This window comes from Diabrotica virgifera, chromosome 10 (genome assembly GCF_917563875.1).
Source record: "Diabrotica virgifera virgifera chromosome 10, PGI_DIABVI_V3a".
NCBI lineage: Eukaryota > Metazoa > Arthropoda > Insecta > Coleoptera > Chrysomelidae > Diabrotica > Diabrotica virgifera.
Window position 1 is genome coordinate 64,135,077 of NC_065452.1, and position 16,932 is coordinate 64,152,008.

At 32.4% G+C, this 16,932-nt stretch overlaps 1 protein-coding gene across 2 annotated transcripts in view; it reads left to right on the forward strand.

Moving 5' to 3' along the window:
- Positions 1-16,932, forward strand: part of LOC114339461 (uncharacterized) — a 255,414-nt gene that overhangs the window by 118,600 nt on the left and 119,882 nt on the right. The window contains exons 2-3 of one of the 2 annotated variants that reach the window (XM_050641520.1): positions 2,786-2,932; positions 7,182-7,310. In XM_050641520.1, coding sequence (XP_050497477.1) covers positions 2,786-2,932; positions 7,182-7,310 — 276 coding nt within the window. The remainder of the gene's footprint in view (positions 1-2,785; positions 2,933-7,181; positions 7,311-16,932) is intronic. The other variant, XM_050641521.1, reaches the window with a different exon arrangement.

Below are 16,932 nucleotides of genomic sequence, written 5' to 3' on the forward strand. Positions count from 1 at the left end.
TCAAAATGACAGTGTTGCCATTTAAGAAAATCAACGATGTTGTCATATCCCTAAATTGGGACACCCTGTATACATTATTATTGTATGTCAAAGTGGACAATTTGAAATACTAATCGACGGGTCTGAGCATTTTTCAAAAAAACAATTAGTATTTGAGATACATATTGAATTTATTCCAAATTACAGACTCTCTCTCTGTATAATTAATTAAAACAACAATAAGACAAACAACACTATAAAATATAACAATGAAATACAAACAACTACTTAATGACGACCTAAATGTTCAAATTGTTGCCATCATTTTCGATGCAAGCATTATTTACTCTTACTTCAAGAGTAGATTGAAGTAGATTTCAATTTCTGTTCTCGAAATGCTTTGAATGGCGTTTCGTATTCTTTGGATCATGTTTTCTGGAGTAGTGAACCTAGCTGCAAAAACAAAAGGTCTTTAATCCGTCCCCATAAATAAAAGTCTATTCTGACCTTTAGAGATTTTTTCGAGACCGCTATTCAATCTACTCTTGAAAGAGTAAATCGAAAATGATCGGCAACAATTTGAGCATTTAGGTCGTCACTAAGTAGTTGTTTTTCTTTCTTTGTTATATTTTATAGTGGTGTTTGTCATATTGTTGTTTTAATTAATTATATACGTTGACATCTGGAAAATGTTTCTTTGTTTTTCCACAGCACACTACCTTTCCTTAACTTCGTTTACCGGTGACAGTAAGGCCGTCCGCACATGGAGCGACGCTCGAAGTAATCGACTCGATTCCAATCGCGTAGATCTCTCCCCGTCACTTAAGTTCCTTCGTTGTGGCATTGAGTTCCGTACACGGCGCGTTTAGGATTGCAAATCTCCTCGTCTTGTACGACTCTCGTTCCGTGCGATCTGAAGCGCACGAGAAAGTTCGAGTGAGACGCACGTTTACAGTCATTATTTTATTTGTTTGCTTCGTTTTTGTTGATTTTTTGCCCTAAATTAAATTCTAGTCTTTTTAAAGATCGGTGAATGTTATGTTCGTTGATTGTAGTACTATTAGCTTTGTGGAAATATATTGTTTATAATGTAAAATTCTGAAAACATTGAACTTCTGTTTCGTTGAGGAAGTAGAAAAATACCCTCAACTGTATAATGCAACTGTATAAAAATGTAATAATGTACTTTTCACAGATCGAAATAGTCGTTTTGGTTACTATATAAAAAATGCGTTAATTTATAAAAACAGATTCGACTAGTGTGCGGAGGGCAATCGCTTGTGTCGCAGGGTTCGTACAAGACGAGCAAGACGCGCAAACTTCGAGACGTGTCTTCGATCGACCCATGTTGCGGACGGCCTTAAGGTAGACTTCCGCACCAAGCGACAGAGACAGGAGACCGCGACAGGCGACAGATAGGTCGCGATTAAGGTAGACTTCCGCACCAAGCGACCGAGACAGGAGACCGCGACAGGCGACAGATAGGTCGCGATAGACGATAGTTGGTCGCTGGTCTCGGTCGCGGGCTGCAGAACTACCCTGATATAATTGCATTGAGAACAGTCGTGGGGAGACCTCGCCTATCTGTCGCCTGTCGCGGTCTCCTGTCTCGGTCGCTTGGTGCGGAAGTCTACCTTTAGACGATAGTTGGTCGCTGGTCTCTGTCGCGGGCTGCAGAACTACCCTGATATAATTGCATTGAGAGCAGTCGTGGGGAGACCTCGCCTATCTGTCGCCTGTCGCGGTCTCCTGTCTCGGTCGCTTGGTGCGGAAGTCTACCTTTACAGTTATGTTTAAAATTTACACGTTTCTTAAGATATCTCGAGAAAGAAAAAAGGTATCGATATGCGGTTTTCTCTATTCTGTTGCTAATTTGGTCTAATTTTGTAATACAGGATTAAAAATACATACTTGTATTTAATATTTTCCAATAAAAACTAGATTTCTAAAAAAAAATTAAATAACGCCTCTTAGCTGGCACATTACTTATTAGGCTGTTTCAGAATTATAACTCTTACATTGACGAAAAGGAGCTGTTTTCAACAAGACCAAGTTTGAAAAATTCGATTTAGCAGAACCGGACTTACAGCCATTTTTTCATAACAAGGTTCCCACTCACCCCCACCTCTTATTTGCAAAAGAATACTTAAACTTGTGAAATCAAATATGCGCAGAATTTTATGAAGAATACGATGCTCGGATTTCCAGTGCCCTTTCATTAGACAAATTTTGATTTTTTAATTTTTGATATTCAATTACGCCCTCTAGCGGTGGACCTACAATTATGAAAATAATTTCCAGGCTTTTCTCGAGACAACTTTTGTTATCAATTTTTTTTCTCAAAGCTGTACTATAAACAGTCCTGAGATATGGCCGAGAGCCGTTCTTATTGGGACACCCGGTACAACGTCCTACTAGAACTAGAACCTACAAGTTATGACTTAAAGCTCTACTTACTTTACTTTACTCCTCTTGATTCCATTTGGAACATAGGGCCTCTACAGTCCCCCTCCATTCATATCTGTTTCTGGCCAGGGCTGTCACCTCTTTCCATGTTAACCCATTATCTTCTAACTCTCTGGTAATATTAAAGGACTTAAGCTCATTAGAAGGTAAACAACTACTTGTTGCTTGGTTTTAGTGTATAATCCTAGAGTCGGACTTTTTTATGCATGAGTTATATTTTCCTATTCGCTAGAAAAGGCTTATATTTCATTTGTCTATTTTTTGTTTTACAGTTTTAAATTAATTTTTAATTGTAAAAATGCCACAAGAAAATAGCTTCAGAACAACATTTGTTTTACAGGTTGGCGCAATATAATGCTCAAAGCAAGGCAGCATCTGGAGGCTATATGATCATAGAACCGAATGCAACTCAAAACAATTATCACCAAGCATCACAAAGCAGTTACCCCCCACCTCCTCTTCTACACATGAACGGAGGATTGCCTAGGTAAGTTGAATACAAAGCCAAGCCCTGATTTAGCTAGTCCTAACTACCCTCAATCGTCAAAGTTCCAGAGGTAATGGATTTTGACAAGAGCTATGACCTTGTAAATAACACGTAAACTTGTGTATGTACTGTGTCTGCATGATTCATAGCTCTTGTCAAAATCCCTTACCTCTAACTACCCTTAATATACAAAAAGAGAAACTTGTATACTTGAAAAGTTTCTTAAATTTTGCTGGATCGCCTGTTTTAAAATATAATGTATTAACGTACATATTAAAAACTAAAAAAGGGCCTTCAGTCGTATTCTTTAAAATTTATTCTATCGTTTTGGACGGAAGAGGAATAACATATGCATAGATAGCCAATATAACTAAAAAATATTTTTGAAATTTTGGATACATTTTATGCGTGACCCGTCAAAATGGCCCGGTCAAAACAGCGCCGTCAAAACAGCCCCGTCAAAATAGCCTGGGTACAAAATAGCCTCGACAAAATAGCCCGTAAACAAAATAGCCCCGACAAAATAGATCGCACACAAAATAGCCCCGGTCAAGACAGCCCCGACGAAAATACCCCCAATAAAAGTTTTAGCTTTTAACGGAGTACCATTTATTTTAAATCACTATTCTAATTGGAAAATAAGCCACAAATTAACTTAAAAAAATGATTTTATTAACGTTTCGATTTCCACTTCGGATGTCGTTGTCAAAATTCAAAATATTAAATTAAACAAAAATGTTGTTGCTTAGTAAAAAAATTCTTCTAATAATTTAACTTAAGAATATCCATCCCAAAAAAGTCATAGCATGTGATCCGTCTTTAAAAGGACAACGACACGCAATGGTGACAGTAAAATTCTTGTGTTAGTGATCCCATAGTAAATCAGGAGGAAAACCAGGAAACTTTTTCCCTGATTTTTCGACATTGTGTTCGAGTTCTCTGAAAATTTTATTTAATGTGGTTAAGATAAACATCTGAATAGAGGATAATTACCATTTCCGAAAAAATATATTTTTAAGGAATTATTTCATGATGAATTCTGAAGGGAGCTTTTTTGTCGGGGCTATTTTGTGGGCGAGCTATTGTTCCGCGGCTATTTTGTCTGCAGGCTATTTTGTCGGAGCTGTTTTGTGTGCGGGATATTATGTCGGAGCTCTTTCGATGGGGCTATTTTGACGGGGTACCCATTTTATGCATTTTAAAATGCAATTATGCATTTCTACCCTTTTTTCTATAATAGACTTTCTCCTGACGTCGCGCGTCGTTCTGAACACAATTTAAAAATTTGCAAGTCTCTAGGTGCTGTATTTAAAAGTCGATTTAATTTGTCTTAAATGCTCTGGTCTATATTTACTAAAATCAGTAAAAGTAGTAGTTTTTAATGATTTAAGACATTTTTATTAGTTAAAATTGAAATCTATCTGCACGTATTCTATCTATCAGCCTTGCAACATCCAATATTGGACATAGGCATCCCCTTCGATCTTCCATGTTTCTCTATCATGAGCCATGTGCATCCATTTTGAGCCGGCTTGGTGTTTTAGGTCATCTACCTATCTCATATATATGGTCTCCCTCTCTTGAGGGAGAATGACGGGAATATGACCGGCGAATTTCCATTTTAGTTTAGCTGTGTGACGAGTAGCATCCTTAACTTTTGTGATATTTCTTACTAGTCCCGGGCGGATCTGTTTTGAGATGGACGTTGAGAGGTGACTCTAATTTTTTTGCAGAATTTGCTTGGAATTAACTCATATAATAATAATTGAGTTATCCTTCCACTCAAAAAGATCCGGAACATTGTTTAAATAATCAAAATGTCAAAAAATGAAGGAAAAATTCGATTTTTTTCTTCGTTTTTTTGATTATAACTTTAAAAGTATTCACTTTCGAGAAAAGTTGCACTTAAATAAAAGTTGCATATTTAAATTTCCTACAACATAAGATTGGTTAAAAATTTTCAAAATTGTTACCCTTGTTGCAAAATAGAAATAATTGCGAAAAAACATAAAAAAACAAGTATTCGCATTTTACGTTTTTCAATCATTTCTACTACACTTAGGACCTTCATATTTCACCCAGAAAAACTATATGATATGATAAAACAATACTGTAAATTTAGTTAAGATCGGTTCAATAGATTTTGCAAAATAAATTTTGCAATCCAGCTTTCGCAAAAAAAAAATAATTTTTTCAAAATGTTGCATGACAGAAAATAAAGCAGATAGCAAGTTAAAATGTTTTTTACAAATAAAAGAATACTGTACCTTTCATTTACAAATTGCAAAATTAAAATCGGTTAACTACCACGGCTTCAGGAATTTTTTTAAATAAACATTAATTTTTGGTGCTACGCGCAGGACAGCGGTGTTCCATTCACACAAATTAATTTCCACCAAAATTTCTTCCAATCTTGATCTAATATATTATTTTCTTACTCTATATTTTGTTGTATGTTAATATTTTAATTCCACAAAAATCAAACTAATTTGATTATTGTTTGTAAAAAATTGTTTAAACAATTGCATATGTTTAAAAATAATACACTTTTATTTTCTAAGTTAAAATATAGGAATAAAGAAAGTTTTGCTAAAAAAGTGTTATTTCAAAGGACAGAGTATGTGTTTTTATTTTGTAATAAACACATTTATTTATTTATTTCGAAATGTACTAAAAATTAAAATTTATCAATCATTATCAAAGGTCATTGGAATGCCCAGTCAGAGCGAACGTATCCGCTGTCCTGCGCGTAGCACCAAAAATTAATGTTTTTAATTTTGAGAATTGCAAATGAAAGGTACAGTATATGCAAAAGAAAATTCAACTTGCTGTCTGCTTTATTTTCAGTGCTGTAACATTTTGAAAAAATGAATTTTTTTTGCGAAAGCTGGATTGCAAAATCTATTAAACCGATCTTAATGAAATTTACAGTATTGTTTTATCATGGCATAATGTTTTTCTGGGTGAAATATGAAGGTCCTAAGTGTAGCATAAATGGTTGAAAAACGTAAAATGAGAATACTTGTTTTTTTATGGTTTTTTCGAAATTATTGCTATTTTACAACAAGGGTGACAATTTTTAAAATTTTCAGTTAGTCCTATATTGTAGAACATAGGAAATTTAATTACGCAACTTTTATGTCGGTGCAACTTTTCCCGAAAATAAATACTTTTAAAATTATAATCAAACAACCAAAAAAAAATCGAATTTTCCCTTCTTTTTTTGACATTTTGATTATTTAAACAATGTTTCGGACCTTTTTGAGTGGATAACTCAAATATTATTATGAGTTATTTTCAAGCAATTTCTGCAAAAAAATACGAGTCACCTCTCAACATCCAAATGTACTAATATTTTTACAGATGCGCCCTGGTCTATACCCAGGAATTCCTTTTTCTATTTGATAGTCTTATGTTGATCATTTGACTTTCCATTGCTCTTTGTGTTTTCGCAATTCTGTCCATATTCGCTTTTTGTGAATGGCCATATTCGCTTATGTTTGTCATCCATATGTGAGGACCTGAAGAATACATTGGTCATAAAGTTTCGTTTTTAGATATCGAGGTTATTTTTTATTCTTCAATATGAAGCTGAGCTTACCAAACGAGGCCCACGCTAACTTCGTTCGTCTCTTATTTCTGTCGTTTGGTTGCCTATTCAGTTTATTATTTGTCCCAATTATATTTGTATTCATTCACATCTTCTATTTGGTTTTGTTTAACTACGATTCTTAACTTATCTTCTTGATTTGTTATCACTTTTGTTTTGTTGTAATTCATATTTAATCCAACTTTACTGCCTTTTTGGTCTAGTTGTTGTATCACTATTTTTTGTAGTTGTTCCTTGTCTGTAGCTATAAGGATGATCAGCGTATCTTAGGTGATACACTAAATATTGGTCGTTAATGATGATTCCATATTCTTCCCATTGTAATCTCTTGAAAATGTCTTCTAGTGCTTGGTTGAAGAGTTTCGGCGAAATTGTATCTCCCCGTCTAACGCCCCTTTTGATAGATATGGGGTGTGCATTTTGTTCAAGTTGGATCGTAGTTGTGGCCTACTCTGCACGCATTACAGCTGCTAAAAGCTTTTTAAGACGATCCAGATTTAAATTTAAGAAACGAATATACACATTTCAAAACCGGCATCCTATTTTTAATCAGTATACGTCGTGTAGGATTATTCTTTTACTTTTACCAATAATATATTAATTTAATACATTTGCTCTTCGTTTTTTAATGCTTACCAGGAGTGGTTTGGAAAATGAACATTTTAATACTCCCAGTACATCGTCGGGAGTTGGTGAAAATGGCCTTCACCAGAGATGTTCTCCGACGTATCAGGATAAAGATGGTACTCCGAATGGTGAATACTATCAGTAGGTGTCGATTTCAGTTGTTTTGTCAATGCACGGCATTCAAATGAAACTGACAGTTGAGATCATAATTAGAAAATGTTTCAAATTCATTTTTTAATAATGTATTGATTGCATGCTTTAACACTAGAAGCATTAGCATTTTTGCATTCCTAGAAGCACCGTGACGGTCAAAATGACAGGTAGTAGAATTTGCTATCGCCAGTCGTTGTTGTAATCTTTTTTACTTGAAAAAACCCTATATTGAGTAAATACCTACTAGGAAAATACATATTTATTTAATTTAAACAAATTATTCAATTATTTAAGCTAAGCACAATTTATGCAGTTACCTGTTTGGCATTGCCTACATTTATTATTTGATTGGGGTGTTTTACCTCTTAGACTTGTATCCGTTGATGTTGTCTTGTCCTTATAGACCGGTCTAGATAAACTCAAAAATAAGAGTGAGGTTACAATAATTACCATCCAGCTAAAAATTGGCAGAATTGTTCAAAATACCATCATAAATGACATCTAAAAAGTCCTCATAAATCCGACCCGAGCTAAAAAAATTTACGCGAGGTCAAAGGTCACCAAATATGGTTTTTAGCGATTTTCAGCGAAACGGCCAGTTTTATCATATAATTAGTTCTAACAAAAAATGTAGATTAGATAATTATCTATAAAAAAAGTCTTAATACTTTTTTTCGTAAGAGCCACCGTTTTTGAGATACAACGATTGAAAGAGTTGAACAAGTTCTAATCGTCATAATATGTATTAGTACACCACGTATATAGGGTGAGGCAGATAAAGGGCCTATTAGAAATATCTCGAGAACTAAAGGAAACTGAATTATGAAAATTGGAATATGGAGGTTTTGAAGATTGATCTATTTAATGAAAATATTTTCATCGATTTGGTACTTCCGGTTACACCGGAAGTTGTTTATAACTTCGTTTTTTTAAATGGGACACCCTATATATTTTTACATTTTTGGATTTACGTCGATTTCTTCTTTCTTAAAATATAAGGTTTTGTACCATTATACAGGGTAGGTTAAAAGATAATTACGTTTTCTTATTAATTTCGTAGCAATCTTCACACCCTGTAGGATTGTAGTAGTTTGACATAATAAACTCTATTTATGTTCAAATGATTTTTAATATAGTCTACTATTGTTAACAATTAATAGTGTAGCTAAATTTTTAATTCAAGTATACAGGGTGGGTCGAAACTCAGAATGAGTATTTTCTGAGTTTTCTTAAATGAAACACCCTATATTTTAGTATTGTAATGAAATGATATTTCATGGCACTTTTTTACTTCTTAAGCATTCCCTATACCTAACTGCTTTAATTTGTGCTTAATTGTTAATTGCACCAACAATCTTAACTTCGATGGTATTTTGACACCTCAACCATTATTGGCAATTTTAAGTATCAGTCTAGATTAATATGTATTTATTTCCAAAAAAATATTTGTAATTGAATATTTTCACGGCCAACCTAATACAATTTTACCTATTTTGTGTCGCAATTAATGTTTGGCTTGAATCACCAATAACTCACAAATTAAAGCAGTTAGGTATAGGGAATACTTAAGAAATTAAAAAGTACCATAAAAGAACATTTCATTACAATACTAAAATACAGGGTGTTTCATTTAAGAAAACTCAGAAAATACTCATTCCGAGTTTCGACCAACCCTGTATACTAAAATGAAAAATTAAACTATACCAATAACTCTTAACAATAGTAGACTATATTAAAAATCATTTGAACATTAATAGAGTTTATTATGTCAAACTACTACAATCCTACAGGGTGTGAATATTGCTACGAAATTAATAAGAAAACGTTATTATCTTTTAACCTACCCTGTATAATATTACAAAACCTTATATTTTAAGAAAAAAGAAAGCGAGGAGAATCCAAAAGTGTAAAAATATATAGGGTGTCCCATTTAAAAAAACGAAGTTACAATCAACTTCCGGTATAACTGGAAGTAGCAAAGAGACCAAAATATTTTCATTAAATAGTTTATACCTCAAAACCCTTGTATTCCAATTTTTATTATTCTCTTAGCTTTAGTTCTTGAGATATTTCTAATAGGCCCTTTATCTGCCTCACCCTGTATACATCACTGAAACTGTAATACAAGTAAACATAATATTCTATCGGCCAGCTAACTTCATCATCATCATCAGCCCATAGTCGTCCATTGCTGAACATAGGCCTCCTCGAAAAACTTCTATTCAGATCTATCTTGCGCTGCTGCAATCCAGTTGGTACAAATCCTCTTTATGTCGTCAGTCTATCTTGTGAGTGGTCTTCCCTGGTTTCGTCTATCCGCTCTCGGTCTACACTCCAATATTTTTTTGGTCCACCTATCATCTTTCATTCTAGCGACGTGTCCTGTCCACTTCCATTTAATTTAGCTATGTGTTTTATAATGTCTTCTACACCACTTCTTCTACGAATTTTTTTGTTTCTTACCCTATTTCTTAACGTTATGCCTAACAATAATCTTTCCATTCTACGTTGCGTCACTTGTAGTTTTCGTGTGCAGCTCAACTTATATTACGCATAATATAAAATATTATAAATATGATAATGTTTCTACTATACAGCTTCTGGTCTACCGAGGGATGCGATGTATAAGCTGTATTATATTTTAGTTCCATCTTCCATCAAAAAAATTTTTACAAAATGAATATAACGCGAAAATAATAAGAATTATTTCAATTTTACGGCTTATTTTCAACAAAAATAGTAAATTGATATGACAAAATATTAACTTATAATAATTCTTCAACTTTTCAATTTGTAAAGATCGGTTTTGTCGGATTAAACACGTTCTATCGGTACGTCGGCTAATCTAATCACCCTGCCTATTTTTTTCTCAGAAGGGTTTGAACATAATAATGAAAGCCAACTTTCTAGACAAAATGTTTATTGCTAAGTATGATTACAATATACAATAAACTTTATGCAAATTTAGTTTGTTTACTATTATGCAAATTACACCCTAATCTTCCTGGGTGGTGAAATCCTTCATCTGGAAATATATTCATCAAAAAGTTTATCTACTTTAAGGGTCAAAATCATATACTATTTTTACACGCAATAACTGGCTGTGATACGACATCTGCATTTTTCAGGAGGGGTAAAACGACTGTTTTTAAAATGTTTGAAAAACAAGATTCACTTGAATGTGCTGAAGTTTTAAAAAAAAACTAATTCAACTACACAAGAAGTTATTTCCAACGGAATTAGCTTTCTTCTCTCTATGTATGGAGCGCCTAAAAAAACTACGTGCTTAGATACATTTCGATATGCATGTTTCTTTAAAAATACTTGAAATAAAAAACAAGTGCAGTTATCTTGTCTTCCTCCAACCTCGGCGGCCGCTCATCAACATCTTTTCCGGGTATATTACCCAGTTAAAGTGTGGCTTGGTTATCAGCTAGATCCAAAAGACTGAGGATGGAAATTAGTCGACAGTTCATTAGAACCAATTCAAACTTTACTTCCTCCTGCGCCGGAAAAACTCCGGAACACAATTTTTTGCAACTGTAAAAAGGGATGTAGCGCTAAATGTGGTTGCAAAAAAGTTTGACTGTTTTGTTCGGTAGCATGTACTAGTTGTCAAAACCGGTCCTGCTCCAATGTTGAATCACCAACAATAATTGAGGATTCATTTGATTCTATCGAGAAGCCATGCGATGTGTCATTATTGGGGCAATTTACTTTGCACCCAGGATGAACAAGAAGAAGAAGAACTAGAAGGTGAAGAAGAAGAAGAACAAGGAGAAGAGGAAGCAGAAGTAATAGAAAATTATGAACCAGTCGGAAAAATTTCCCTTTTTTAAATTTATACCGCTTTTTATAACTTTTATCATTTTTAACCCTTGCCAATATCAACTATAGTAGAACCCCGAAAATCCGAACTAATTGGGGGGGCAGCCTGTTCGGATTCCTAAAAGTTTGGATTATCCGAAATTTAGCCTGTAGTAATTCAAAGCTTTCATTGTCGTTGATTTTGTGTCGCAAAACGTTCTCGCAAGAGTATGGACAATATTTTTGGACTCAAATTGACTACAAGGGAACCGAAGTAGGTTTATGTTTAACCTTTATAAGCATGCACTAAATATTAAAGTACGTATTTATTTTTAAGAAATTTTAAATGTCAAAGTCCTAATAATCCTACATTGTCCAATTTTCTGGTTTTACTCTGTATGATAAACATGTTTTTAAGTTCTTGTCTTGAACTTGTAAATTTTGTTCACTTTCCGTTGGTTCGGATTTGCCGAATGTTCGGATTAGCGGGGTTCGGATTAGCGGGGTTCTACTGTATTCAATAGTTTCAAATTAAACAGAATCATAACAGATCCGTGGAATAGGCCTACTGGGGAAACCACGTTAAAAAACGTGATTACCACATTAAAAAGCAGTAAGTACACTACCTCAAAGGTGTGGAAACGTGTGCATATTTATTATGACGATTACAACTTTTTGAATCGTTATATCTCAAAAACGGTGGCTCTTAGAAAAAAAAAGGAATTGAAACACTTTTTATAGATATTTATCTAATCTACACTTTTTGTAAGAACTAAATTCTTGATAAAACTTACCGTTTCGCTGAAAATCGCTAAAAACTATATTTGGTGACCTTTGACCCCGCGTAAATTTTTTAGCTCGGGTCGGATTTATAAGGACTTTAGATTTCATTTATGATGGTATTTTGAACAATCCTGCCAATTTTCAGCTGGATGGTAATTTTTGTAGCCTCGGATGTGTAAGTTGACCGGAGTATTAGTCATAATATGATCTTGTCGCAATTCTTCTGCTAGTCTGCTAATTGAAGTAGGAAAGTTTGCCTAGATATTTGACTACCAATAATTTCCTTATATAGAATCCAAGCATTTATTCCTGCCATATCTAAAATATTTAAAAAAATGCCTGCAACGGCCTTCTTGAAGCTGTTTTGATTGAATACTGTCTGACCATCTGATCTACAACATCTACTCCGTATTTTGTATGGTTGTAGTAGGTAATGGTTTCAGGTTTCTCCCTTTTATCTGTGCCTATTTCAATATTATTTGAATGTAGAGAACTCAGCACTACATTTTTGATCGTTTTTCCCTGGTACGCCGTTAGCGACAAGTCTTGATGTTTAAAACTTTTCGTTTTTTGCTCGGTTTATTGTTCCAACACTGCAGTGGTAGCCTTCATTCGTAATTAATTTGCCAACTTACGGACGTAAAGAAATTATCCGTTGTGGCATTTCTTCCGTTATTTATAAGTGGTTCCATTAGGCTAACTACATGTTCCCCAGAAAAGTTGATTGGCTGGTCGTTGTTCATCTTTTCCTAGGTAAGGAAATCCGTTCCAATAAATATTTAGACTAGACATCATTGCAAGTCAGAATTTAATTCCAAACTTATCGGGTTTATTCGCTATGTATGTAGATATGTAGATACATTTTAGCCAGGTGTATAGTATAAAAATATAATTCTCTATAAATGGGTAGCATACTACCGACGCAAGGGCAAATTTATCTGTTGATAATCGCTCAGATCTGGTACTTGTTCTCCGTCATAAGGACTGTATTTTTTCTAGATAGACATCAACATATTTAAAAATTAATTACACTATGTACCTGTAAAATAGAAATTGCAATCCTCAAATAGATTTATGAGCGTCCTAAATTATCAAGTTTATAAAATAACTGTGAATAAGTAATATAGAGGCTCAAAAATAGAAAGCAGTCAAAATTACCACTCTGGTGCTTCTAGTGTTAAAACAAGTTTCAAAATATGTATAAAATAAATATTTTTGTGCCTTCACAACGACATTTTAAGTTGTATAGGGTTAGTGGTCACACAATTTTAGGGTCCTGACTACAAACACTGAAAAACTAAAAGTGGGGATTTTGTTATGAAATTTGGTACGTTTGGTTAGAATAATATTGGAAACTACTTTTTCAGATATTTTTTCCGATATCTCGAATGTGTAGCAAAATATAAAAAAATTATCCTATTTGTGGATTCGCAATAGGGCCACGATTCAAATTTAAATTATTTTAGTTGAGTATCTTGAAAAAATTGAACCTTCAACCTGTGTGACTGTACAAAACTTCAAATCTGTATTTACTTTGATAGTCAAAATGTAGGGATATCTTCATCTTAAAAATGCGACACACAGTATATTCATTATGTTCTTTCGTGAACGGGATAGCCTTTATAAGAATAATTATCAACTAAGCCATTTGTCTACACTACATTTGCAATTTCCAAAGATGTTAGTTTTTAGATATTAGTTCTAATGAATTAAGTCTTGTACCTAATTACAGTATTTTGTTTTATGATAAAAACTTCTTTATAAGAAAACTTCTTGTAGAAATGTTCAACGTTCAGCAAAAAGTACATGGTACAAAACCGGTTTGTGAGAGACTATCGTGTTTTCTGTTTAAACTGTACTTTTAAAAAAATACACAAAGGCCGGTATTTTATGCCAAAGCAGTTACTTTATTTTTATATAAGGGGTTTTATTGTATCGATTGTTTTGAAACTACAATAATATTCTTTTTTGTTAATTTTCATTTTCAACATAAGTTCTGTGATACTTACGGTTCCTCCCATAAAGTTTACATTATCTGCATTCAATACAATCTAGGTACTATACTTCTTATTAAACAATAAATGTTTTGTGTTTATGTACATTTTTCTTGTAACATATTACATACATACAGTGCGCCCGAATAAGTGTTACCCCCCCCTTATTAAGTTATTTATTTTTAGCACCTAAGCAAAACGCTTGACAGGTCGATTTTTAAAATAATCATAGTATATTATAGGCATCAATGTTTCGAACTTTACGCGATCCCTCTTCAGGCGAGAGGCATAACTTTGATTTTTTTAAATAGGAATGTACATCATGTGACACCTCATTTAAAAGCTTTGATTACAAAAATGTATAATACTTTAATCCTTTTTGAGAGCGTAGGCGCAAAATTTCGGTCGAATTAATTTTAAACGCATTCATTTTTTTCGAATGCTGAGAAAACTAATATAAGTATTTTTGAAAAATTTAAACGTAGAATGAAAAATTGCATTATTACCGAGGGTTGAAATTTCCTTAGAATAAACAAAAAGTTTCTTTCGAATGATATATTCGAAATTAAAAATCAGACTAAATTTTCTCTTTTTTTCACCCCTGTGACTTATTAAAATAAAGATGATAAAAGTTCTCAGGGACTTTTTACACTCAATAATACTGTAATATTTCATTTTGCGTTTAAATTTTTTAAAAATACTTATAATGCATTTAAAAATATTTCGACCGGAATTTTGTACCTACGCTCTCAAAAAGGATTAAAGTATTACACATTTTTGTAATCAGTATTTCAAAAGCTTTTAAATGAGGTGTCACATGATGTACATTCCTATTTAAAAAAATCAAAGTTCTTCTTCAGTGCTTTAATGGCAGCCATTATCCTTTTTATGAAACTTGTATTGTTTATATTGGAATCGCTTTTTTCAATAAAGACATTGGAGTAGCGTAATAAAGTCGTTTCATTACAAAGCGTACCAAAGTACCTAACTTCATTTGTGAGTGTTGATTTGTTACCGAATATTAGATTATTTTACAGCCATAGGATTATTTTTTATTTTTTGTGGGTACTTCTGCGATTTTTCTCGTTTTTACACATTATATTTATTGTTTTCGCATAACGTGGCCTAAAATATATTATTCGAGTTTGCGTTTGAAAATATTTAATATATTTTAAACTAAATTTTTTATTAAACAATTTATGAAAAAAATAAGTTTTTGTTTTTGTTCCTATCTCTCTGCCGCTATGCATTTAGAAAATGCTATTAATTTACTACAAAACAAAATTCATTGCGAATTGAAAAAATAATTATTATTGCACAATTAGCAAAGTCAATTAAAAAGGTCACAAATCAATGTTTTTCAATAATAGAATCTTCAAAATTTACCCAGAAGTTATTTATAATATAAAAAACTACACAAAATTTCAGCACAATCGATTCAGTAGTTTTCACAAAATAATTTTGCAATCTAAATTTTTGAAAAAAGTTTTTAATTTTCAAAATTACGCAAAGCTAACAATTTTTTTTTAAATACCCACTTGAAATATTTTTCACATACAAAAGGGCATTCATACTTTCAAATAAAATTCGAATCATTGAAGTCCGTTGAATACGAAAGCCTATGGAAATTTTTAAACAACTACAATAATTTTTAAGCTTAAAAAAAGATAACACTTGTAGTCTAAATTTAAAGATTTAAAAAGTTAGACTTATTATATATATTTACATTAATTGATAAAACATATTACAGTTGTTAACATAAATATTGTATCCTTAACAAATGAAAAAAAAAAGGAAAAAAATAACGTAATTTTGCAAGTGAATATTCATTTATAAGTACGCAAAAACATGGAACATAAATAATTATACGCTTATACGCTTTTAAAAGTATCATATTTGAAAGTTTTAACTCACGGAACCCCAATGTAAAAACATGATTAAAATTTGTCCACTAGAAGCTGAGATAATTGAAATTTTCAAACTCGTCGCTATTTTGAACGCGTAATTTCTTTTTTGAATCGGCCTAAAAATGCTATCTCCAACACTGCTTCTCGTCGATTTGTCTGTATTTATTAGAGTTTCAAATCAACATTTCAACCAGGTTGTACAAAATAGAAAAAGGTGAAAATTTTGAAGTACTTGACACAACAAAGGTATTTGTTTAAAAAACAGACCTAAAACCTTCGTACTAACGTTTTAATTCCGGTCAAATTAGATCGATCAAAACTTCGGAACTAATAGACCAATCTTATGTTTTTTAAACGCAGCTTTGCCAGAACTTTCGATAAAAATGTTTAAAAAAATGTCAATTGATACCCAATTAAAAAAGTAATTCTATTTGTTTATTAGCTTAAAATTGTATAGCTGTTTAAAAAATTTACTAGGCTCTCTTATTCAACAAATTTCAATGATTCGAATTCTGCCTGAAAGCTTGAATTCGTTCAAGTATTTAAAACATTGACGCATAATTTTGAAAATGAATAATTCTGTTTCAAAAAACGTACGTTGCAAAGTTATTTTGCGAAAACTACTTGATCGATTATGTTGAAACTTTGTGCGTTTTTTTATAATATTAAAAACATTTTCTGGATAAATTTTGAATTTTAAATACCTTAAGATTATTGAAAAAACCCTTTTTGTGTCCCTTTTTCATGGTTTTTGCCAATTTTGCATTAAAAATTATTATTTTTTCAATTTGCAATTAATTTTCTCTTGTAAGAAATTTAATTGCAAAAGTTTTGTCTTCACAGAATTTTTCTAAAATGCATAGCAAGGAAAATACGAACAAAAATTGAGTTTTTCACAAATTCTTATTAGCAAAACCAACACCATACAGTAAAATAGCATGACCACCTGTTGTTTTACTCAAAATATGCATTTAAACTAGAATATATGGAAATATGTCTAATTTACCTAATAATTTGGCCACCCACTATACAGGGTGATTGATTAGTGCAATAAAGCTCCGTAGATCCGTTATAGTAACAGATAGCAATAAAAGTTAATAACAAAAATTGTAGCCAACT